Here is a 26,500-nt window from a genome sequence, read left to right as displayed (position 1 = left end):
GTGGAATTCCAGGCCTACATCTGTTGCCAACTGCTTATGATTGCAGGTGGGTCTTGGGCTGCCGGCCTCATCTAGGCTGCCCCAACACTATCATCTGGCTAGGAAGGACATCCTTTCTTGGGGAGATTTTTGCAGAGAGGGCATCTTCTCCTGCACTGGTGCAGAACAGGGACAACCTGGAAAAGGGGGCTCCTCAGAGAGAGCCAACTTCTGGCTTTAAATGAACCATTGAGCTTGGTTTTCCTGCCCTTGGCTGCTATGGATCTTCCATGAGCCAGGGCTTAAGGACAGGATGTTCCAAATCAGTGGGCAGCTGAGCACTCGTGTGCCCAGTTTCACTGGGATGGTTGTGTCCACATGTATGTATTTTGGTAGCAGTAAAGTTGGCTCTGTATTTAGAAGGCACACAGAAACCTCGATATGCTATATGCTGTCATGCACTAATAGCCACAATACAGCCCAGGTTTTAGCTGTACTTTAGGTTGAGCGTTGGAGGTCCACGGTATCAGTCAGCAATATTTAGGGCCAATGAACTGGGCTGGGTCAACCAAAGCCAGGGTGCCCTGAGAAGCCATTTGATGTCCCTTAGCGCCCCTCAGCCAGCTTCAAGACCCAGAGTTCACTTCCCAGGAGCACTTCCCCCAAACTTCTGTTCCAGCTTGGAGAGGAAGGGGCTTCTCAGGCCTGTAGGGAAGGGGGAATGAAGATGTACTGTGTCCTGAGCTGAGGAGCGGAAGGGCCTTAAAGGGAGTAGTCAATAGATGTTAAACAAGAGGAGTGGGGAACCTATGATTTTCCTCTGCCTGCAGGAGAATATAGCCCCTGATTCCTCCAGTTATTTAGAGCTCTCCATCATTGTGGTAGTACAGAGCATGAGCAGGAAGGATCCAGCTACTACAGCAAGTGGCCCTAAGTGGGGCTGGAGACTCCCTCCATCTGTAGGGTTGTCCATGAAATCTGAAGCAGAATGGATACCAAGCTCACTTCTTCTCTCATTTGTGGCCTTTCTTTGTCTTTTTGCAGGTCTCTGGTATTAAACCAAATGCGCCAGTCACCCCTGGGCAGCAAATCCCAGCAGCTGCAGCCAAGATGGAGGAACAGAGGCTTTTGCTGTATAGGAGGCGTGATGTACACAGTGTCAGCCAATAAGCTCTCCAAAACCTCCAGCTCCCCAGTCAGGGGTGGCGACCTGAGCAACAAGCTCCACAGTAGAACAGGTAGGTGATGATAAGGCCTCTGTGTCCTGTGCTGAGAGTTTGCACGTCTGTGTGTGTGAATTCCCAGTGAGACAAACTGAGCAACATATGTCCACATTCACATCTCCATCATGTGGCACCTTCCGCTGCGCTTTTGTCCCCCGCTTGCTCCTGAAGGGTCCCAGCCACCAAGGGGCCAGTAAAAACCAGAAATCAAAGTGGGAGAGGAGCAAACTAATGCAACCATGCAGGCCATGGATACTGTGTCCTCTAGTCTGATTGAATGAGAAATATGGATGTTTCTGAATGGGATGAGATGGTAAGAGCAAGGTGAGGCTTACAGAGATGTGACACCACTTTGTATTAAAGCTCGCCAGCCCGGCGGTGTTCCCGCAACTGCTGCTTCTCCCCAGACATTCTTGTTGCTACTCAGTGTGACTATTTTAACTCTTCCCAAATGCATCAGCATCCTGCTGGAGCATGTGCCTGAACTATCATTTGGTTGTCACCCTCCCATAGCCTGCTTGACAGCCCTACCCATAGCTGTTTACCTGACAAAGGGAAGACTGCCTGAACTCAGGTGATATCATCCCATTCTCCTAAACGCCAGAGGTGCTGAGATACTACTCTGACGGGCACCCTATAGCTGCCTAAGATAGTGCTGCCTGTAAATGGCTCATCCAGTTCAAAGGCATCTGTTGGGTTCACCAAATTAAACTTAACACTGATCTAAGTAGATCAGCCGTGGCTGTTAACTGCTTCTAGAGATATTTGTCCCAATCACATTGGTTTCCTGTCTTCATCACTTTTGTTATAGAAGTGTCAGCTGTTGGTTACTGCTGGAGGTAAAATGACAAACCTAGATTGACCAGTATCCTAGTCTAGAATGGCCTGTGTTCCTATCCCAGGTGTATTTGACAGCTCGTCTTATGTACTTCTCTTAAGCAATCCAGGGCTTGAGGACCTTTTGTGCATTTTCCTCCATTTCTATCTGTGCTCAGCAGGTGTTTATTCTGTAACCACTGTTGTAAAGGAAAATCAGGGATAATCTGGCTGTCTCTCTCAAGTATTTGTGTCGCCCCATCACTGTAATACTGGAGCCGCTCACAGTCTGTAATGTATTTGTCTTCACAACCTCACTGAGGTGTTGTGAAGTTCCCTTCTCATTGTACATGTGGGGAACTGAGGCACAGAGACACTGAGGCTATGTCTACACTGGCGCTTTTGTCTGCCAGGGATGTGAAAAAACACGCACCCCTGAACGACATAAATTTCACCTACAAAAACGCCGGTGTGGACAGTGCTATGTCGGCGGGAGACATAGTTACTGCCACTCATTGAAGGTGGTTAAATTATGCCGACGGGAGGGACCTTACAGCAGCACAGCCAAATCCAAAGCTAGTGCCCTAACTACTGTACGAGTCTGCCTTGCTAACTATGATAAAGCTCTGCGAAGTCAGATGGATGGTATGTAGAGATTTTGGTGGGAGAGGGTTGAGTTTTGGAGAGATGGAGGGTGAGTGTATAAGTTAATGTTACTATACGTGGATCTGACTTGGTCCCTCCGCTACAGAAAGGATGTGGACAAATGGGAGAGAGTTCAGCGGAGGGCAATGAAAATTATTAGAGGGCTGTGGCACATGTCCTACGAGGAGAGGCTGAAGGAACTGGGGTTATTTAGTCTACAGAAAAGAAGAGTGAGCGGAGATTTGATAGCAGCCTTCAGCTACCTGAAGTGAGGTTCCAAAGAGGATGGAGCTGGGTTGTTCTCAGTGGTAGCAGATGACAGAACAAGAAGCAATGATCTCAAGTTGCGGTGGGGGAGGTTTAGGTTGGATATTAGAAAACACTATTTCACTAGGAGGGTGGTGAAGCACTGGAATGGGTTACCTAGGGAGATAGTAGAATCTCCATCCTTAAAGGTTTTTAAGGTCAGGCTTGACAAAGCCCTGGCTGGGATGATTTAGTTGAGGTTGGTCCTGCTTTGAGCAGAGGATTGGACTTAGATACCTCCTGAGGTCTCTTCCAATCCTAATCTTCTATGATTTTATGAATTGATACAAAGGCGAGGATTTAATTTTAAATATAATGTAAAACACTGGGAGATTGACAGGTTAAAAAGAAAGCTCAGGACATGTGAAAGTGGGTACAGTAAGCTTATTTGAAAGGTCTAGGCTACTGAGGGGGAGGACATCTCAACTGTCCAGACATTGATTGGGATAACTAGAGTGGAATCAGTTAAAGGGGAAATGTTCCCAGAGGCTCTCATAGAACTCTGTTGCCTGGCATAGTTGGGGGAACATCCCATCATTTTAGGAGGGTTTTTCCTCTCCCTTCTCTTGGTCAACGGAAATAACTGAGGTAGGATAAACAAGAAGTTGATGAGCACCTAGGGCCTGCTGATTACAGTGTAAACAGAACTGAAATGCTTCTCTCACTGCATCCGAAAGTGGCATTTCGGCAGCGCGCCCACAACTCCCAACTTCACAGAAGTGCAGGATGAGGTGAAGGAAAATCTTTGGAATCGATTATTGTCCAAATTAACTCAGGAAAAAATCAATCTACATCTAATTTCCCTCTTTCCCCTCTTGAAAACAACCCAAAAGAGAGCAAAAGCTCAAGGCAAATAAAATATTTAAAAGGGACGCTGGCAGCCAGTGCAGTTAAACAAACCTATAAAGAACGGGATTAGAGAGTGAGCAAGTGAGAGAGCCTTGAAGAGGCACAAAACTCCTGTCAGCAGAAGAACTCAGCAGCCTCGGAACGTTTTTAAAAATGGGCAGAAATTAAGAGCAAATGGCAACATCTCAACAAAGAGTAAACACCCTCCCACCCTCCCCCAGCTTACATGCAGACGGTAAATGTGAGAGAGAAAAAATTGAGAGTGGGAAATTAGGGATAGGCTGGAGAAGTAACTGCGGCGATGAGAAATGCTTACGGCACATCATCTCCGTAGGTGAAGAGGGCGGAGATTTAGCTTAAACCAGGGATTAGCTTCCGAGGCCCTGCCGATGGGAAATGAAGAAGTGTGCAGATAATGCCAGAGATGATAATGCTGAGGAGGTCAGAGGGGTGGAAAGATGATGAAGCATCATTTCCAGGTAATCTGCCTTCTGAGAGCATTAAAAGAAGTCTGGCCAGCAGTTTGGGAAGGAAGCTGTAGTTGGCATTTTCACAGCTGAGGCCTGTTCAGGACAGAGACCCACCCTGTGGCTGGCTACGCAGGCAGGTACTGTGCAGTGTCTTCCCTGCTGCTGTCTCTGCACCCACACGCACAGGTTCTTGTTGGTTTAAAAGCACTTGATCCCACCTGTAAGCTGTTAACTCATCACTTTGCTACCCACAAAAGCTCTTGCTCCAATACGTCTGTTAGTCTATAAGGTGCCACAGGACTCCTTGCTGCTTTTACAGATCCAGACTAACATGGCTACCCCTCTGACACTTGAGACTTTGCTATGGTGTATGGGAAAAGGTACGGGGGAACTTTGTGAAGAGGGAAGCAGGTGGACCAAACCGTAGACCAAACCAAAGGGAAATCTTTGTTACCGGACAAAAAACTGTGCAGTGTTTATATAATATATGGGTGTGTGTGTGTGTGTGTGTGTGTGTATGTGTATATATATATATATATAATATACACACACACATACACAGTATAAGTTTTAAACAGACAGTTTAATACTGTGCACAGCAATGCTGATTGTGAAGCTTGGTTGAGGTGGTGAAGGAAGAGGGTGGGATATTTCCAGGGAATGCCTTTCCGCTAAATGATGAACTAGCTGAGCCCTCAAGGGTTAACACGTTGTTGTTAATGTAGCCTCACACTCTACAAGGCATGACGAATGGAGGGAGGGGAGACAGCATGGCAGAGAGAGAGAGAGAGACACACACACACACACACACCCCTGTGTGTGTGGGGGGGAGAGAGATGTGCATTGCCCCTTCAAGTACGCTGATACCACTCTAAGTACATTGCCTTTAAAAAGATCAGGAAGTTGAGACAGCAGCTACGACCAGCAAGCTCCCTGTCCTGACCCCTGTCATGTCCCCCCCCTCTCTATATGGAGGAGGGGTAGGTGGGGGACAGGGGGGAGGGGGACACGCTAACATTAGTCCCCCCTCTTCTCCTCCTCCCCTGCACAGCAAGCAGGAGGCTCCCTGGAGCCAGGGGCGGCTCTATGTATTTTGCCGCCCCAAGCATGGCAGGGAGGCTGCCTTTGGCGGCACGCCTGCGGAAGGTCCTTGGTCCCGCAGATTCGGCGGCACGCCTGCGGGAGGTCCTTGGTCCCGCAGATTCGACGGCATGCCTGCGGGAGGTCCACCAAAGCCGCGGGACCAGCGGACCCTCTGCAGGCATGCCGCCAAAGACAACCTGCCTGCCGCCCTCGCGGCGACCGGCAGAGCCCCTCCCTTGGCTTGCCACCCCAGGCATGCGCTTGGCGTGCTGGGGGCTGGAGCCGCCCCTGCTTGGAGCAGCTCCAAGGCAGAGGGCAGGAGCAGCACATGGCAATGGGGAGAGGGACAGCTGAACTGCCGGCAATTGATAGCCTTCTTGGTGGCTGCTGCACAGAGAACTTAGGTGAGCAGGGAGCTGATGGGATGGCTGCCGGTCCACCCTGGTTCCAAGCCCCCACCAGCTGGCTGCAATGGGCTGCTCTTCCTGCAAAAACAACGTTGTAAGGGAACATTGCACAACTTTAAACGAGCATGTTCCCTAATTGCTCCGCAACGTAACATTAACTGGGATGACTTTAAGTGAGGAGTTACTGTACAGTGAATGCTGTGGCGGGTGAGTGATCTCTGATTTGGGGGAATTCAATACTAGTAAAGGTCCCTTAGTTTTGAATCCCTTCTGTTCTGAATGGCCCTTTAACCCCTGCCATGTGAAGCATTCAGTTTTTACCCCTGTAGCTCTGTCTCTTTGTGTGACTTTTCAGCCCTCCTTTGGAATGTAGCCATATCATCTCCTGCTTGGAAAGGGTTAATTGCATTGAATATCAGAATTCCTTCCTTCAGGACAAGTGGGGCTGTCAGGCTGCAAAATTGTGTTTATTTGTCATATATAAGACTCCACATATCCTCTTAAGCTTGATCTTAAGCACTTTAAAAGATATATTTAAGAGAGTATCAGAGGGGTAGCCGTGTTAGTCTGGATCTGTAAAAGCAGCGAAGAATCCTGTGGCACCTTATAGACTAACAGACGTTTTGGAACATGAGCTTTTATGAGTGAATACTCACTTCGTCAGATGAATGTAGTGGAAATTTCCAGGGGCAGGTGTATATATATGTAAGCAAGCTAGAGATAACGAGGTTAGTTCAGTCAGGGAGGCTGAGGCCCTGTTCTAGCAGTTGAGGTGTGAAAACCAAGGGAGGAGAAACTGGTTTTGTAGTTGGCCAGCCATTCACAGTCTTTGTTTAATCCTGAGCTGATGGTGTCACATTTGCAGATGAACTGAAGCTCAGCAGTTTCTCTTTGAAGTCTGGTCCTGAAGTTTTTTTGCTGCAGGATGGCCACCTTAAGGTCTGCAATAGTGTGGCCAGGGAGGTTGAAGTGTTCTCCTATAGGTTTTTGTATATTGCCATTCCTAATATCTGATTTGTGTCCATTTATCCTTTTCCGTAGCGACTGTCCAGTTTGGCCAATGTACATAGCAGAGGGGCATTGCTGGCATATGATGGCGTATATTACATTGGTGGACGTGCAGGTGAATGAACCGGTGATGGTGTGGCTGATCTGGTTAGGTCCTGTGATGGTGTCGCTGGTGTAGATATGTGGGCAGAGTTGGCATTGAGGTTTGTTGCATGAATTGTTTCCTGAGCTAGAGTTACTATGATGCGGTGTGCAGTTACTGGTGAGAATATGTTTCAGGTTGGCAGGTTGTCTGTGGGCGAAGACTGGCCTGCCACCCAAGGCCTGTGAAAGTGTGGGATCATTGTCGAGGATGGGTTGTAGATCCCTGATGATGCGTTGGAGGGGTTTTAGCTGGGGGCTGTATGTGATGGCCAGTGGAGTCCTGTTGGTTTCTTTCTTGGGTTTGTCTTGCAGTAGGAGGCTTCCGGGTACAGCTTTTCAGTTCTCCTTCAGTGCAAAACATAGTGTATTTTGGGCTACCAAGGAGATGGGAAACACTCTGGACAATTTAATAGCTTGGAATTTACTTAAGTTGGGTTATAATTTTGCCTTGTGATTCTGCTCTTCGTCTGAATTTATTGGGTTAGTATTTTGTCTCCTCCAGGCATGGCTACAATTAGAGTTATGATAAAATTCTTTCATGTCCCTACCTGCAAATCAGATGGGCCACTAATCTTGTGCTGTGCGCCAGAGTAGCTTCTAGCGAGCAGATGCTGAAATCTAAAGAGCAGAATGGAGAAGGAGTTACTTAGTGCGATATGCGCTGAGGGCGGGTGCCACAGGTCTCACGTTCAAGGTAGTGTTTTCTCAATGTTCACCTCAGACAAGAAGCAAAATATTGAATTTCAGTAGGTAGTTAATGCTAAACAAACCAGGCAGGCTACTGCTTTATCCAGGAGTCCCTCCCTTTGTACGCGCTGTTGCCACACTGTGATCCTTTCATTCCATCATGTCTTCTACCACCACTGTATGACAGCAACGGACAAGAATTACTGAGTATTATTTAGTCCGCTTTGTTCACACTGTCTTGCTATGTGCTCTGCCAACCTTTCCCCCCCAGGCAGCTGGACCATTCCAATTCACTTCTGCTGTCCAGGCCAAATGCCTACTTTAACCACTGAGCAGGTTAGAATTTGGTCTTGGGGCTGCGTCTATTCCAGCCCTATACAATCTCAGTGGCCAATCACAAGGCTGCCAGAAATGATAAAGCAAGTCATCTGTCTCCCTAAGTGAGAGGGAAACCAGGAGTTTTACTCCTGCTTGTCTGCAATCCACCTCATTACCATGAAGACGGCGAGCAGTAAGCATTGTGCCAGGCACTTTTGGGGCAGGAGAGCAGTGGAGGAGTGGGTATGTGGGTTTCTTTATGCCGAAACCTGAACTGAATGCACACAGGCAAGAAAAGGGCTGGTCTGCACAGCTGAAAATGGGTATTAGATCGCACCCTTCCATTAGAATGGATACCGCTGACCCAGGGCCAGATTTTGCTCTTAAATCCTTACAGTCCCGCTGACTTCAGTGGAGGCTGCACAAAGGGAACCGAAAGCAAAGTCCAGTTAATGGCCACCAATGGCGCTGTGGCGTCTCAGTGTACCTAGCTCATGGCTCCCTGTGTGGTAGAGGGGTGAGGGCGGCAATCACACCTGCACGGTGCTGGATTTCATCCACCTTTTCCCCTTTCCTCCAGCTCTCAAAGGAGCATTAAACTTCTAACAACTCTTAGGAATCCCTTGCATTTTTTTCAAAATGGGTGTGTCGAGGCTGGTAAGGAGAGCGACTGGGGAGTGTGAGAGAAAGACCTGTTCCCCCCTTTCTCCTGGACCCAGGGCTGTGTCATCAATACAGCAGCTAAAACATCAGAAGCCGCTAGAGCTCCTGCCCGTGCAGCTCAACTGGTGTGAACCCAGGAGGAAGTCATTTGTGAAATTCCCTTGTATAGGTGTGGCCTCTGGCAAGGGAATTGCAACTTTTCACCCGTAATTCCATTTTTAGATGTTCCCTTAGCCTCCCTTTAGTATTATGATGTATTATTTATTTGCATTACAGTAACATGTAGGAGGCCCAGTCCTGGATCAGGGCCCTACTGTGCTGGGTGCTGTACAAACAGAGCACAGATGGACGGTGAGCTCTTTGAGGGGAGGCTGAGTGTAAGAGGCCTTCCCAGAGCTTAGAGAATTCCATTTCCTTCCCTGTGGAGTGCCCTGTGGTGTTAGAGGTGAGAAGTCACCAGTAGCTCTGTACAGATTGTTTATTGAACATCAGGAGGAACAGAAGCCCAACTAGCTCAAACCATTGCGGTAAACGTACCTAGCTACCTCCCAAGCCTAGTTACAGGGATACTGTTAAGCAACATGAAAGCTCCTTACGTCTCAGGTAGCCTTTTTTTTTCTTTGCCTCACTGGGGAAGACTTTAATAATAAGATTGAGCAGTCCTATCCATGTAAAGCCCTGCTTTACTGTTCAGTTGTTCCTTGCAATAATACCGAGGCCCTGCGTAGGGGGATCCTCTCCTCGTTGCAAGAAAAAGATCATTTTGAAGGACAGGAGTGTCTCACTTGCATTGTATTTTACATGAAAGCTCTGCAAATGTTCGCCTGCTAATGGTGAAATAATTGTGTAATTTTTACCTGTAACTCAATAATAATAATTCTTTGTATTTACATAGCACCTTTCACCCAAAGATCTCAATGTGTTTTACAGACAATAATTAACTACCCTTCGCCACGCTCTCCCTTCCAAGTAGGCAAGCACTCAGCTCCTTTGAAAATCAGGCCATTGATGTAGGTGCTGACATATCTATGAATTTGGAAGCCTCACATTAAGTGACCACATGTGAGAACTTTAGCCAAAGCGTAAGGTCATGGAGGAAGTTGGTGGCAGAGCTGTGCCCCCCAGTCCTGTATCCTAACAATCAGACCATCATTTCTCACCCTTCTAACTTTCCATTCACCTTTCATAATTTCCCATTCTCAAAATCCACTGGTGCAGAGTTCTGGCCAAGCAAAGTAGTGATAACCTTCAGATACAGTACTGTGGTTCTGATTGTCACAGAAATGCCATATGAAGATAGTATAGTTAGCTTTGCATTTGTCCTGAAATCTTAATATATCCTAGGCTGTAGTTGAGTATGTATCTTCAAAGTTTCTTTCCCTTGTCTGGTTTGGTAAATTATTCCAGTTTTCCTGTCCTGGAATCAGTAGAAGAGTTCAGCAGTTTAGGAAGCATTTTGGAACTATTGTGAACAGAACCATGATAAACTTTAATGCACTGTTGGCTCCATTGCCAACTGCAAATTCAGCCTGGGATCTCAAAGCCAAGCTGGGTTCTTTCAGGCTCAAGCATTATTGCTGTTAGTCAAAATATCTGTAATTGGAACATACATAATGGTTTCTTTTGCTGATACACAAGCCAGACTAGACCATCTTATCCCATAGTGGTGACGGTTTGGGCAGGCCTTGGTGAAGTGAAAGCTTATAAAAAAGCATGTTTGTGTGGGGAAGTCATCAGATCTAGTCTTTTAGTCAACAGATCTGATCTCCAGGCTGTATGGAAAGTGCAATTTTTATGATAGACCCTCATCCGATTGTAGTGGCATTTTAATGCTCTTTCTCAACAAATGTGATTTTCCTTTGAACTAAGATAGGCTATGCCTATAAAGGGAGTGGATTCAGTGACCACGCTCAGTGTGTGTGTATGCACTTATCACACACATCACTCTCAGCTTTCTTTTTTGTTTGCTTAGCAAAATTCTCTTACAAGATCCATCTGCCAGCACAGATCAGAACATGGATGTAGCATGGTAGACCGTTGAGGTAAAGGGAAAACATCCAAGTAAAAATGCTGACCTGGTTACAGAGTCACTCTGCTACTCCATGGCAGCCAGTGTGCGTTGGAGGCATGCTGGTCAGAAACGAATGAACCTCTAACCTTGGGCTCTTGACAACTACATTTCATTTCATTAGTAGCCACCTCAAAGTGGTGAGTACAGAGTTTATTTCAATTCGACCTCTGAAACAAAGGAGTATGAACTGAGCAGCAGGTTAAAACAATCTATGCCCACGTATTTTGCAGCTAGATGTGTCTCTAATTGGACAGGCTGATAAGTTGTATTTGCTCACAAAGAACCTTGCCTCTGCTCTTTTCACATCTTACAAAACAAAATTGAGGCATGTAAGGAATTTCCATGTCCGATTGTGGAAATGGGGAAGAGGTCCTGGAAAAGTACCTTTTGTTTTTTTCATAAATTCTAAAGGAAAAAAGAGCAGCCCCGGTACAAGATTGAAAGCAGCAGAAACAAAATTAAGGTTTGACTTTGTCCGGAAAGCAGCCCTGACCCCAATCTGTTAAAGAACTGCTCCTGGTTACAGTTAAAGCTATCAGTAACATGATGGAATTGAAGGTGCACAGAGAGCTGATTTCAGGCTCTCTTCCATGCACTGTTTAGTTTCTGGGTCTCATCCTTGTAAAGTCCCCCTGTCCGTATTTACCCACATGATGCCCTTTGTTAGATACGATTGAGTGAGTCCCCTCCCAACTCTAATACAAATTCAGGAGGCGAACTGAAGCAATGGCCAGTGCTTGCAATTTTGTTTAAAGGGCAATTATAGGCAGAATGTGATTAATGAGAAATGGCCCCTTTTGTTGTAGTTAATGCTAATTGAATAGAGCCAGAGGGATTATATGCAGTACATACAGGAGAACACTAGAGGGAGCTTAGCAAAAGGAAGGACTCCGAGCAAAACAAAATGGTAGAGCTGTGATGGGTCTGGAGCACTCAGACTATATCCAGTGGAGCACATATTAGATACAGCAGCTTGAGGGCTGCACCTAATTTACCTGGTTGGGAACAGATTGCCTTTTGAATTTCAAGCTTTTCTCTGTAATCACAAAGGCTAGAAAGTTATCTTTTTCATTTTAATGAAGGCTGAGATTCTTCCATCATGAGAAGATTCCAAGAGCTGGAGTTATAAGAAAAACAGAAAATACCATGAGACTCAGAATAAAATCATGAGAATTTAGCAACAAGATGATTTCTCCCATACTTTGGGAAAGAGTTGAGAGGGAAAATGTATTATTTATAAATACTTGGGTATGTTCCAATAGTACACAGGTGCTGGGTAAATACCTAGATAGATTCCCAACCCTTCGACGGGTTCGCTGCATCACACTGAGACTGCCACTTCCCCTCTGTGGGCCTCAGTTTCCCCATACAGAAAAGGAGGATGACGATACTTCCTTCCCCCCCCAGTAGAATTAAGGAGTCAAGACTCATTACCATTTGCAGAGCACTTTGAGCTCCTCAGCTGGATGGTGCCAGAGGAGGATGACTAATAATAATAAACATGATTTCAAACCCAGCAGGGGAACTCCATACTGAGGTGAAAGGAAGGGGAAGAAAAAAAATTCCAAGCCAAGCTGTCAGCTGCCGTAGCAGGGAAGAATGCATTTGTAGAAAGTGCACTATCTGCTGGTTGTTTACCAACTCGTTTTAGAAGTGCTGAGCGCCACAGAAATGCACTTTCCACATTGGCACAGATGATAAAGTGCTCAGCACCACAACCAAGCTGGTGATGTCACCGAGGGCTTGTGTGAACAATCCGTTCTCTAGTGCGCTCCTTGGCTTTAGGCCAGCCCTTCGAGTTTAATTTGTTTAAAAAAAATGAAAAAGAAAAAAAGCTTTAAAAAGCTGAAGTCCTTTTGACACAACTTGCCCCCTTTTCTTTCCTCTTATTAAGCTCTATTAGTTGCTGCTCTGACATGCAGAGACAATTTCTGCAAATGAATTGTGGGCTCCATGTCTGCTCCTGTTAAATATCGCCCTGGCCCCGATTGTGCCTCTTAGTGCAATAGCTGATTTTTTTGCTCTCACTGATTTTCTGAGCCCAGGAACGATGCCAGCCTCTCAGTCACAGAGCCGGCACGGTTGATCAGTGAGCTCACGATTCCTTGTTCTAATCCCATCTCAGATGCTGACTGCCTCTGGTTTGGGGCAATTTGCTAACTTCTCTGCCTCTCTTTCTGTAAAATGGGGATAAAGGAGTATTCTGGGAGGGCTGAATGGATGCAGAGTGCTATGTAAAAGCACAATGTTTTTGGTGTTAACTCTGAGCCATCTCACAAAAGACTTGTAGTCCAATATGATTGGCCTTTCAGTGCTCATCCGTCTCTAGTACTACAAGCTGGGCGTCCAGCCACCCTCAAGGCTGCAGGAAATGGCTGACTTGTAAGGGTGCAGTCCTACAAGCTCTCTGCTAGCAGATCCCCAGTTGAAGTCAATGGGAACTCTGTGCATGGAGGCCTTTCCAGCTCTGGCCTTGAGTTGGTGATATAAACAGGTGTCCTCATCTCTTCCTAGCCACAGCCATTGTATGTACTGCATAGGCTCTCTCATACCTGCAGGAGGCTGAGTACCTCAGGGCAGAAAGCAAGAAAATCCTTTAATTTCTTATACATTTCAGTTTTGGGGAGAAGCCTGATGAATTGTGCTGTGAGGAAAGAGGCTTTGTTGCAAGCTCCTAAATACGGTAGGAAGAGCTGAAAATAGTGAGACCCGTTCGCCCTTCAGCGATTTCACTTTGCAGAGCCTCATGCAGGCCTCTTTGGCATCACTTCTGCGGGGCTCAGCCTTGCCTCCCAAGCCTGCAGTTGTGCTTTGAATTGATCTCAGAAGGGTTTAATCAGGGTCTGCTGACTCAGGGCTGAACCCGACTTGCTCTGGTCTACGCTGAGTGGTAAATTGTGCTCAGCATCCTGCCAGCCAGCTTGATGTCTCGCCATCTTATTCCAATATGATGCGATGTACTAGAGACAGTACCCTTACTGCAAGCTCTTGCGGGCGGAGACCTTGTCACCTAATTGTCTAAAAGCACCTGCAGTTTTGTAGTGCATCATAAATAATAATCTTATGGCTGCATGTGGCCCAGTTTGGAGTTTGCCCTGAAATCCTGAGCATGTTGGGTGGTTTGGGGGTTCCTTGCAGAGATTTCCAGAGCCATAATATTAATAACCTGGAAACAAACAAGTGGTTTTTTATTAACTTAATCTCAGGCTTGTTTCTGTAATAACAAAATGCTCTGGGATGTAGTTTGTATCAAGGCCGTTGGTGCTCCTCCTACAACTCTGTATGCAGCTCACTTAGGTCAGCAAGGAGAAAAGTTTGGCTGCTTGGCTTTAATGGTACCTTCTACCTGGTTTTGTCATTACCTCATAGGGAATGAGGCCTCTCGCTGTCTGGTGAGTAAAATAAATTACCCCCAGCAGCCACTAGTGCTGATCATCTGAAATGGTGGAACCCACTTAAATGAATAATAATTAAAGAAATAAATTTCCTCTGCACCAACCTAAAAACTTTTTGTTCAGCAATAAAGGCAGAGCCCTCTGCAATGACTCGTTCGCTGCACGAGAAGTAGGGCTGCCTGTGCAGCAGAAGAGAAAGGAACAATGATAATGTGACCTATTAAAGGAATCATTGTGGTTAAAAGAATATTCTTCCTTGGTGCCAAGGTCATGCATTAAACAGGTTTAGCAGAACAAATTGTGTTTAATGGTGCAGAAGTACCACACGGGGACGGATGAAAGCTGCGCCGTTTGGTGGAATCTGCATCAAAAGTCCTTTCCCTTTAGAAGTAGGCGAAATAATGGAAACCTTGGAAAAACCCATTAAGGTAATCCAAGGAGAAGCCCATCAGAGGGAGCATCTGTCAGCTGTGATCACCTGTGCGGAGTGTTAATCGCTCCTGGTACGTTAATTTCACTTCCTTTGTGGGGATTTAAACAAGTAAAATGGATTTTGTGCTGGTGAAATGTAGGAGAAAACAACAGCTCTGGGCACCAAAGTCCGCTATCCACAGAACAGGCAGGGTGGTGCCTTTACTCCGGCCACTCGGCCTCCACTCTGACCTGGAGCATTCTGCCTCCTGAGAGGAGAGCTGAGTTCCATCTGTGGCCCATTCGCTCCTTGATCTCTGCTGCAACTGTATGTGGTGACCAGCTGTGCTTTCTTAATGTGCTCCTATCAAGGGACTCTCCCAATCTTTTTTGGTAAATGGGAATGTTACCTTTGTATGGTACCCTCCTCCAGTGCTAGGCATCCCTGACTCAGTAAGTCCTCCATCGGCTCCTCTCAAGCTTTTTCTATGGAAAATCTGATTTCCCTATATATAAAGCAATAGCGTATACAAAGTGTCCTTCACATCTTGGATGCTGGCATTCTTTCCTTCCTAAATAGTTGGACTGATAATTAACCAAGCTGATAGCATGCAATAATTACAGCTAATATTGGTGAAAAGGAAAATAGTCAATGTACATCCAATTTGTGTGTGTGTATGTGTGTGTATATATGTGTGTGTGTTAACTGACCTTCCATCTATTCCGATCTATTCAATATCAGTTCCTATACTGCACTCATCACCGTAGTATCTGAGTGCCTCCCAGTAGTGTGGTAAGCAGCATGTCTAGTGGAGTGTCGTATTTTGGGACTTGGTGTGGTGAAGTTTGCGATGCGCCTTTAGTTCCTGGGGGAGTTCGTTCCACAGTTTCAGGTCAGTCCCTAAGAAGGTTCTGCATACAGCTCTCTAGCTAACACATTTTATAAGACACTGAACATTTTCTCCCAGACAGCAGTCATGAGGCTGTCTGTGAAATTATCCAGTGCCCCTCCCCAGGGGCTATGGAGATGAGGGTAACAGGTGAAGGATCTCTTGATTGTTGATCAGCTTTATTTGTGTCACAGTTGCTGGGATGACCTTAAGGGCGAAGATCGGCATTGATGTGATGGTGTTGGAAGAGAAACACTGTGTTGGAGCCCACTGGTTGTAAATACGTTTGTGCTTGCAGAACAGCTTAAGCAGAGAGAAATCCAGACTTCTTTGTCCTTTTAAAATAAAATTACCAAAAAGTTGAGATACTTTGTGATGGACTCAGTAGAAAATCCTCGAGTAGCTGGATTGACAGGACAAGGCTACTGTGCAGTTTGGCTGATGATTCATTCAAAGGATTGAAAGAAAAGTCGTTAGGCTTTCGACCCCACTATTAATCATAGCTGTAATCATGCATTTAATGAACATGACAGTTCCTGTTCCCTCCGGAGAGACGCGAGGAGTCTCGCAGCTGAGTTAGGTACAACAATCACTTTTCAGCGCACTTGCTTGATAACGCTGAGAACTGCCAGAGCAGGCGGTGTCAGGTACAGATGATGTATTGAGGAACAGCCCCTTTACATGGGCTGTGTATTTTCTTACAGATGATGTGCCTCAGATGGACAAAATCATTAATTTAAAAAAAAGATACAGTATCCCCTTATGCAAGATATAAAATACCAAGCCCACTGCGGCTGTGCTTGTGCAATCAGTTAAAAACTCCTTAACGTGCAGTTCCTTGATGCAATCTGCAGCAGCCTTTCTCCCCCCCCCCCCCCCCTTGTGCTCACTGCTGCCTTCTGAATGTACGCCTGGGAGGGAGTGTTATATGCATCTGTTTACATCGGTACATCAGGAGCGTTCCAGGTTATGGGGGAAAGCAGAATCTGGCATGCGTGACTTGCCATGCAGATCCAAGAGCAGTATTTACTCCTGGATTTGAAGTTAGACCAATTGTTGAATCAGCTCCCAAGTTGCTGAGAGTCATCTGTCATTTAGAGAGAGGCCCAAATCGGAATCTGATCTTCTTATTATTTATTAATTATTTGAATAAATAATTACACCTGGGAGCCCTAGTCTTTCCCCTGGATCTAAACCCATCACTACAGCTTTGTGTTCCTAAAACTTGAAGGAACCTGTTTCCCATCTCTGGTTCTACTACAGCTCAATATGCAGAAATTTTGCAAGGCCAGCTCTGATTTCATCTCACACACAATGCTTTGGATGAGAAGGAGACATGTCAGGTGTAGTCCAGTCTCCACCTCTGACCATCAGCACTAAGCTGCCTTTGGGTTTCTCCCCCTTCTTCTCTCTCTTGTCCCCCTCCCCCTGCAATTGAGGAGGGTTTATAACTTCAGAATCTTTCAGAGACATCTGAGTAGGTGAGGGCGAGCTCTGTGTAAGAGTTTGCACCGTGATCACCAGCATTAGCAGGTTCTTTTAGCAAGAGTAGTGAGAAGAATCAAGAAAGTAACGACTTGAGTCATTACCACTCTTTACTAAATTAACCCGGCCCCTGCTCCTTGCACCTGCTGTGTTGATGCCACTGAAGCGGTTGGAATGTGCGGTGCAGCGGATGGGCCTGTTCTGTGTATGCTCTGCAGTGACGAAGGCTTATCTGGGGCACCCTTCCTGAACAGAGCTTTGAGAGCCAGGAACTGCTGAGTTCTAATACTTGGCCTTGCACTGACTCCCACTATTTGGCCTTTCTCCCTTAGTTTCCCCATCTGCAAAATAGGCGCAATCTATCCCTTGCAGCGGTGTTTGCAGTGTCCATTAATAACTGAAGTGCTTTGAAGATGAAAAGTGCAGTGTAAATACTAAATATTAGCAGCCCAAACTTTGTGATTTTTTTTTAACTGCCTCACTTTTTGATTGACTGACTTGAGATACTTTTAAAGAGCTTGATTTCCAGGGGGTAGGTGTTCAGGATTTGTCAGACCCCTTTACAGTTGCCTAGACAAACACCTGCCAAGAGTGACCTAGGTATACTTCATCCTGCCTTGGTATGAAGGGGTGGACTAGATCAGGGGTTTTCAACCTTTTCCTTTCTGAAATCTCCCTCCTTCCAAAACATGCCTCAAAACTCCACAGCCCACCTGTGCCACAACAACTGGCTTTCTGCATATAAAAGCCGGGGCTAGGGAGTAGCAAGCAGGGAGATTGCTGGGGGCTCCATGCCACAAGGGGCACCACGAGGGTAAGTTGTTCAGGCTTCTGCTACAGCCCCAGGTGGCAGGGCTCAGTGTCCCAGGCTTCAGCCCCATGCAGTGGGACTTTGGCTTTCTGCCCTGGGCCCCAGTGAGTCCAACGCTGGTCCTGCTTGGCGGACCACCTGAGACCTGCTTGCAGCCCCCAGGATCCTGGTTGAGAACCACTGAACTAGATGACCTCTAGAGGTCCCTTCCAGCCGGGGCTTTGGAGTGGAGCCCGGACCAGTAGGTTTTTGCCTGGAGCTGGAGCGGAGCCGGAGCGGAGCAATTCAAAAATTTGATTGCTTCAAATCCCTGCTTCCAGCCCACATTTCAGTGATTCTGTGATAAACGGCTCCTAAAGTCAGTAATCAGATTTGAGAATCTGGGCCAGCGTTGTTAGGTAGATGGATGCACTTGCAGGATTGTGGCCACAGATTGTATCTCTGACGTGTCCTCTTGTGTTGTTTTTTTTTCCCCAAAGATTTGCAAAATATGTTGCATGTGTTTTAAAATTCTTTTTGCACAAGAGAAGCACTTCAAAAAATTGAGACATTTGTCCTGGGTAAAAGCCTAGCGTATTAAACCCACTTCCGGACTGTTAAAGGCTAATACATAATGATGCAGTTTTTTTAACCAAGAGCATTAAGTAAGCAATGGACTGTTTCCAACTGTGTAAATGTTTAGGCAGTTTTTAAATAGTTTTCAGAGCAGGTTCAGTTTGTGTAAATAATTAGGCAGCTTTCTAAAATGCAAGTAGCGCTATGAAGCAATTTCTGTTCCAGCTATCTGTCTATTGGTTTTTGTTCTATCAGTTAAAAATTCAGCCACACATTTTTCTAACTTTTGCAATAGACAAGAATGACACTGGGTTGTTGTAACTCTGTGTTTAGGATGTTAGTTATTTAGAGTAAAATCCCTTAAGGGGAAATATGCACTGTTCATGCATCGTAGCACGTTTTTAATCCTCAATCTCTTGACAGTTTTAAATGTCCATATAATGGTGTGGCTCCTTGCCAGACCGCATGTTAGAAGAGTACAAAAGTTATGTAAATAGCATAGATAGATAGATAGATAGATAGATAGATTTTTTTTCACATAGACACTTAGAATCAGCTACGTGGAAATTGTTAGCTCTATCTTTTCATAATGACTCTTGGCAAAGACTTGGTGGGTCAAATTACTTCAAACAGCAAGCTGGTTTGCAAGCACAGAAATGCATATGCAACTGACAGTCTACATTTGCATGCGATTGCAGATGAGAATCAAATAGAGGCATTTTATGCAGCATTTGGAGAGATCACTTTGTCCAGTTCTGGTGTCCACACTTTAAAAAGGATGTTGAAAAACTGGAGAGAGCTCAGGGAAGAGCTACAAAAAACCCGTCAAGATCTAAAGAGCAGGGCTTACGGAGGGAGGCCTCAGGAGCACATTCTGCTTAGCTGATCGAAGAGAAGGTTACTAGGTGACTCTTGAACCCAGGCTGTGAGCACCTACTCTGGGAAGAGGGAGCTGATATCTACCAGATATCACGAGAGCACGGCGTTGGAAGATTAAATTAGGCAAATTTAAACGGGAAGTGATTTAACAGTCAAGGTCATGAACCATTGGTGCGGCTTCTCAAAGAAAGAGGTAGATTTTCCATGACTGACAGTCTTTAAATCCAGCTATTGGGTGTCCTTTGAAAATATCTGCTCCAGCTCAAACATAACTTATTCGGCTGGATGCGGCAATCGCTGGGTGATGTTCTCTGCCTGTGCTATTAAATCAGTGGTTCTCAACCTACTTCCCACTGTGGGCTGCACATGCAGCTCTCTGTGTATTATGTGGGCCACATCCACACAATATATATACTACTTGTATGGCCACGAGGTGGTCACATGGGCCGCAGCTGTGTGCTGATTGGGCTGCAAGTGGACCGCGGGCTGCAGGTTGAGAACCAATGGACTAGATGATCATGATGGTCCCCTCTGTCTTTAAAATGTCTGACTCTAATGGTAGATCAGGAAACTTAGGTTCTAGTCCCAACTGAGCCACTGATTTGCTGTTCGCCTCATCTCAGTGTACCTCAGTATTCCCATCCATAGAATGAGATCATAAACCAATACCCACTCTGAGGGTGTCTGGCGGTTCCGGGATGAAAGGCGTTCTGTAAGTGCCCTGTATTCTTTATTGATGAGGAACATTCAAGTGGCTATTCTATGTGTGCAAGCTTCCAGTAGGCTTATATGATTGTGCACAAAGGGAAGTGCTCAAATTTAGCATAATTCGTCCCACAAATGGGCCTTTCATTCCCCAAATAAGAGACCCCCCCACAATTCCTTGGGCCTGGCTGGCAAAACTCAGCATGAGTTGGATTTGTCCTCCTGTTTGATGAGCCTGATATCACTTAAGAGCCCAGTGGCTGAGCTGAGATCTGTTTTGCCTCTGAATAGCTGAACGTCTCTACACAATCACCTCCTTCCCTCTCGTATTAAGTTGAGCCTGAGAGAGGTAAGGGGGGAGATGGAGAGAGACAGGAGGAGAGTGGCTCTGCAGATTGGCTGACAGCAGGCGATGAAGAGCCCAGCAGCCTGACCTCCCGTTCTATATCACTCCATGGCCCAGGGCACAAGTTCATTCCACATCCTCGGTTTGTCACTTAGCAGCTCAGTATATGGCATTGCACCACCAGGCCCAGTGCTTTGTCTAGTGGAATCCCATTTGTCTCCATAAAGTCAGTTCTTACAATGTAAACTGGCTCCCTGCTAAGAGACGTTTGCATCCGCAGCTGCTAGGTGTTGGCACTGGACTGTAATCGCATGTCAGAACGATCCCTTCAGAGCTGGCCACTGTCTTCCCCCCAGCATCAGGTTTGTCAAGTCAAATGCTTACCTGGCTGCTGGAAGCCTCACAAGATGTTTGCTGATTGCAGATGATCTGGGGCTGGGGCTCAGCATGTGGCCTTGGTGGAATCAGACCCATTGGACAGACCTGCCTCTGGTGGTTAGTCAGGGTCTGGAAGCCAGGATTCCTGAGTTTTATTCCTGGCTCTCCTGGTGACTCACTGTGGAACCTTGAGGCAAGATATTTAACTCCTCTTTGTACCTCAGTTTTCTTCTTCTGTAAAATAGGGATGATGATGTTTCTTAGTTTGACGCTTCTGAGGTGTTTGTAAGACCGCTGACGATGATTGATTGGATCCAAGGTGCTATAGAATTGCAGAGCAATAACACTTCGTTAGCAGATAGTATTATGCAGGTGAGGAAAGAAAAATGCAGCTGTAAGTGGGCTCCCGACCTCTCTTGGAGAGGAGAGACAACCAACCATAATACAAAACACTGGAGCATGTGATAGGGAATCATCTGCGCTGACATCTGGTGTCTGAGCAGATAGATGCATTGGCTAATCTTTTCCGCCTCTGACTACTGCAATTCTATGAAACTATCACCAAAGCCATAGTCATTGGTAACGATCCTTTCTGCAAACAGGGCTCATGAAATCAAGAGATTGTTCCTCTAAAAACTGGTTTCTCCTTGTTACACCTCTACTGCTTTTGGAACCAAGGGTGGGCCCATGCTGCAGGTGAAGATGTAATGATACAGGCTTTAAAATGTAGCTTTCATCTAGCTGGCGGCGGTAATGGCATTAGTACAAGTGCCAGGGATTCTGGATACACAGTTGGGCAGCTAGTCCTCAGATTTAATCTAACACAGGTAACGCGGTCTCACTGCAGTTACACCCTCAGTTGCAGTGCTGGAGTACCCTAAGGGTATGTCTACACTACGGGATTATTCCGATTTTACATTAACCGGTTTTGTAAAACAAAAATTGTATAAAGTCGAGTGCACGTGGCCACACTGAGCACATTAATTCGATGGTGTGCGTCCATGTAATGAGGCTTTCGTCGATTTTCTGGAGCGTTGCACTGTGGGTACCTATCCCGTAACTATCCCATAGTTCCCGCAGTCTCCCCCGCCCATTGGAATTCTGGGTTGAGATCCTAATGCATGATGGGGCAAAAACTGTGTCGTGGGTGATTCTGGGTAAATGTCATCACTCAATCCTTCCTCCGTGAAAGCAGCGGCAGACAATCATTTCGCGCCCTTTTTCCCTGGATTGCCCTGGCAGACGCCACAGCATGGCAACCATGGAGCCTGTTTTGCCTTTTGTCACTGTCACCGTATGTGTACTGGATGCTGCTGACAGAGGCGGTACTGCAGTGTTACACAGCAGCATTCATTTGCCTTTGCAAGGTAGCAGAGATGGTTACCATCCCTATTGCACCGTCTGCCATTGTAAATTGGCGATGAGATGATGGTTATCAGTCATTCTGTATCATCTGCTGTGCCATTGTAAATTGACAATGAGATGACAGTTATCAATCATTTTGTACCGTCTGCTGCTGTCATGGGTGCTCCTGGCTGGCTTCGCTGAGGTCGGCCGGGGGTGCATGGACAAAAATGGGAATGACTCCCTGAGTCATTCCCTTCTTTATGTTTTGTCTAAAAATAGAGTCAGTCTTCCCTAGAATATGGGGCAAGTGTACTAGAGAGCCAGAGAGCACAGCCGCTCCGGGACAGAGCCCCAGAGATCCCGCAGAAATGATGAGCTGCATGCCTTTCTAGAGGGTACTCCTGCAACAACCTCACCCGTTGCTTCCCTCCTCCCACACCCCTCCTGGGCTACCGTGGCAGTGTCCCCCCATTTGTGTGATGAAGTAATAAAGAGTGCAGGAATAAGAAACACTGACTTTTTAGTGAGATAAAATGAGGGAAAGGCAGCGTCCAGCTGCTATGATAGTCCAGGGAGTACAGAATCTTTTCTCTAGACACGAAAGGGGAGCGGGGCTGATGGAGCTCAGGCTCCAGCTGCTATGATAAGGACGGTTACCCAGCATTTTGCACCGTCTGCCAGGAATGACAGGGAGTCATTCCCATTTTTACCCAGGCGCCCCCGGCTGACCTCACCAAGGCCAGCCAGGAGCACTCACAGGATGACGACGGTTTTCCACCATTTTGTACCATCTGCCATCAGGAAAGGAAGGGGAGGGGATGCTGCTGTTCAGCGCCGCAGCACCATATCTACCAGCAGCATGCAGTAGACATATGGTGACATTGAAAAATGGCAAGAAACGATTTTTTTCCCTTTTCTTTCATGAGAGTGGAGGGGTGGTAAATTGGCGAGATATACCCTGAACCACCTGGGACAATGTTTTTGACCCTACAGGCATTGGGAGCTCAACCAAGAATGCAAATATTTTTCGGAGACTGTGGGGACTGTGGGATAGCTGGAGTCCTCAGCCCCCCCTCCCTTCCTCCATGAGTGTCCATTTGATTCTTTGTCTTTCTGTTACGCTTGTCACGCAGCACTGTGCTGAGTCCCTGCTGTGGTCTCTGTCTATCATAGCCTGGAGATTTTTTCAAATGCTTTGTCATTTCGTCTTCTGTAACGGAGCTGTGATAGAACAGATTTGTCTCCCCATACAGCGATCAGATCCATAGCTCCCGTATGGTCCATGCTGGAGCTCTTTTTGGATTTGGGACTGCATGGCCACCCATGCTGATCAGAGCTCCACGCTGGGCAAATAGGAAATGAAATTCAGAAGTTTGCGGGGCTTTTCCTGTCTACCTGGCCAGTGCATCCGAGTTCAGATTGCTGTCCAGAGCGGTCACAATAGTGCACTGTGGGATACCGCCCGGAGGCCAATACCATCGATTTGTGGCCACACTGACCCTAATCCGACATGGCAATACCGATTTCAGCTCTACTCCTCTCGTTGGGGAGGAGTACAGAAACCGGTTTAAAGAGCCCTTTATATCGATATAAAGGGCCTCGTTGTGTGGACGGGTGCAGGGTTAAATTGGTTTAACGCTGCTAAATTCGGTATAAATGCATAGTGTAGACCAGGACCTAAGATACACCCCAAGCTCTAGCCACCCATTCAGCAAAGCACTCAAGCATGCTTTTAAAGTCCATCCTTCTTCAGGAAAGCATTTAAACGTCAGTGTAAAAGTAAGCAGTTGTTTAAGGGCTTTGCTAAATTCATGGCCCTAATCTTAGGATATATCGACGTAATGCTGCAATTAGACACCTGCGGCAGGCCTGTGCCAGCTGACTCAGGTTCACAAGGCTCGGGCTAAGGGTCTATTAAATAGCCGTGTAGATGTCCAGGCTTGGACTGGAGCACAGGCTCTAGGACCCAGTGAGGTGGAGGGCTCCCAGAGCTTGCCTGAACGTCTATCACAATTAAACAGACCCCAGGCTGGAGTCAACTGGCACATGCCCGCGGTGGGTTTTTAGTTGCAGTGTAGACACGCCCGTGGCAGATTCCGAGTACTGCTCTCACTGAAATATACAAGTAACTTCAAAAGGAGTGTGTGAGCTGTATTTACTCTGCTATAAGTGTCCCTTCTCCAGGGACTGCATTGCTGTGGCAGGGAATAAAATGCAGTTCATTATGTAGGTTCAGCTTCATGCTAGGGTTTGTGCCATGTACACACATCAGGAGCCTCACGCAGGGATCCCTATTAAACTAGAAACAGTCAGGAGGCCTTTATTTATTCGTTTAGTTAACATGGATTTCTGCTTTTAATTCCCCAAGAAGTGAAGGTTCTGCAAAATGCTAAACACCTTCTGCTCTTTAGGTTCAGTACAGAATTGCTTGAACTTTTTAGCACCTTTCCACTCCGACATGTTTTGGTTTTAGTGCCTATTTTCAAGCAAGCTAGTTTATGTGCATTTTTTAACACTGAAAACTATTTGAAAAGGTGCCTGGCTGTTCTTGTCAAAACTCCCACAGTGAGGCAGGCTCTGCAGAAGGGGAAAGGTAGAAACAAGCAGAAAGTAAAGTTTAAAAAAAAAAAAAGATGCAAAATAAATGCAGCTGCAACTTAAGCGACTGGTTCATATTCTGTTAGATTGCGACAAAACCAAATCCAGTTGTCGGCAAATTGTATCAGTCTGTTAGCTGGCCAGATGTTCGCAGTGACTGCTTTCATTTTCGCCCCATGACTGGGATATTTGATGCCTCTGATAGACAGGCATGTGACACCCACTCCTGGATTGCGACTGCACCAGCGTTTTATTTGCACACGGAACAGATGGGGCTATGCCGTCACCGGCAGGCCGAGTGACAGCTCGAGCGATGGGAAAGCTCATTGACACGCTATCAAATTCCACTCGCTCACTTGGTAACACACTCGGGCTGGCAGGTGAGTGACTGAGCTGCACTCTTACCACCTGGAACTCCAAGATACAGGCCTTTTTTCATTTGATTTTAATTCACTCTTTCATGTGCCAGTCAAGGGCAATTTAATTATGTGTGTACACGTACACGAGTCAGTCTGAATGTGAGGGAGCGCGGGGCATCCCCACGGTTGCGACAACAGGGATTTGGAGGGCTCTGAAGTGACTCCTGGCATTCTGACTCTCAGGCACGTGGCTGCCTGGTTCTCTCACACACGCTCAGGGCCATGTGTGGGGCTAGGAAGGAATTGTGCCCCAGGTCAGATTGGCAGGGACTTTGTGGGAGTTTTACCTTCCTTGGTAGCACAGGGGGTAGGTCACTTATAGATTCATAGACTCTAGGACTGGAAGGGACCTCGAGAGGTCATCGAGTCCAGTCCCCTGCCCTCATGGCAGGACCAAATACTGTCCCTGATAGACACAGCAAATAATGTCCCTGATAGACATTTATCTAATGTCTAATCACTTGCTGGGATTTACCTGGGTACTTAATAATTGAGCTGCCATAGTGGGGCCTGCAGGCACTGGTGCTCCTTACGCAAGCAGGGAGGGGCTTACAAGATCAGGACTGTGTGTCCTTTGAGTCGATTTGATACCCAGCCTGCTCCTCAGAGGAGGATTTTGCGATGCTCCTTCACACCAACCTGAAGGTCCAGAGCGTTTTTGCTCCAGTGCCAACCCAACCCTCTCCCAGGTTCCTTGTTTCCTTCTCTCTTGCTGTGGAATCTCCTGAGGCACCAGCAGCATCCAAGCCCACAAAGAGTGTATTCACCCCTGTGTGAACTTTGCATGCCACCTCCTGTATGTTAATCAATAAGATATTGAGTATCTCGTGAATTCCAGCTAAATTCTTGGCTCTGAATGAATTGTAATGAGTGTGTCTGTGTTTCTTTCTCTCTCTGAACAGCAAGGTTGGATTGTACAGCCGGCAGCCTCGGTTATTCTCCTCCCAGCTGTCTGCACAGATCAGCTACAAGCCGATACATTGCAAGGTCTGTACTCCCAAGAAAGAATGGCAAGATCCGCTTTCGCAGGGTGCCCATGATGTATGCACATATTGGTGCAAGTAGCCTGATATCCAGCTGTTTAACTGGCCATTTAGCTGATGGGGCTTCTGATTGCTAAGCTGCTGGTTTTCTCCTGCCGTCTGCTATGAGTTTGCAATAAATGAGACAAAACGACATGGTTTCTATTTTGGAAGCTTGCATCTAGTGGCAGTGTCCTGTGCTGAGACCCAACTCCTGTCCTGGGCACAGAATGCAAAGTTACATGCCTGCCCCTTCTGAATAACCCCTTTCACAATGACTTTCCTCTAGGTCCAGGTTCGGTGTTCTCATGGGACAGCTGTATCTCTGTCTTGAATATTTCAACAGTCCTCATATAGTCAGAATATAGCAGTAGAGATATATTACCGACCACCTGACCAGGATGGTGATAGTGACCGTGAAATGCTCAGGGAGATTAGAGAGGCTATTAAAATAAAAAGCTCAATAATAGTGGGAGATTTCAACTCTCCCCATACTGACCAGGTACTTGTCACCTCAGGATGGGATATAGAGATAAAGTTTCTTGACACCTTAAATGGCTGCTTCTTGGAGCAGCTGGTCCTGGAACGCA

The 26,500-nt window shown here is 46.5% G+C and overlaps 2 protein-coding genes across 3 annotated transcripts in view; one reads left to right on the top strand and one right to left on the bottom strand.

Annotated features, from left to right (window-relative positions):
* The window catches only part of RHPN1 (rhophilin Rho GTPase binding protein 1), a 974,759-nt gene that overhangs the window by 235,895 nt on the left and 712,364 nt on the right, over nucleotides 1-26,500 (bottom strand). The gene's annotated exons all lie outside the window — the stretch shown is intronic.
* ZC3H3 (zinc finger CCCH-type containing 3) overlaps nucleotides 1-26,500 on the top strand; it is a 374,847-nt gene that overhangs the window by 210,935 nt on the left and 137,412 nt on the right. For both annotated transcript variants that reach the window (XM_050940706.1, XM_050940707.1), the window contains exons 5-6: nucleotides 1,024-1,217; nucleotides 25,791-25,875. In XM_050940706.1, coding sequence (XP_050796663.1) covers nucleotides 1,024-1,217; nucleotides 25,791-25,875 — 279 coding nt within the window. The remainder of the gene's footprint in view (nucleotides 1-1,023; nucleotides 1,218-25,790; nucleotides 25,876-26,500) is intronic.

This window comes from Gopherus flavomarginatus, chromosome 2 (genome assembly GCF_025201925.1).
Source record: "Gopherus flavomarginatus isolate rGopFla2 chromosome 2, rGopFla2.mat.asm, whole genome shotgun sequence".
NCBI classification, from domain to species: Eukaryota; Metazoa; Chordata; order Testudines; family Testudinidae; genus Gopherus; species Gopherus flavomarginatus.
Note: the sequence above shows the minus strand (reverse complement) of the source record. Positions and strands in the feature narration are given on the sequence as shown.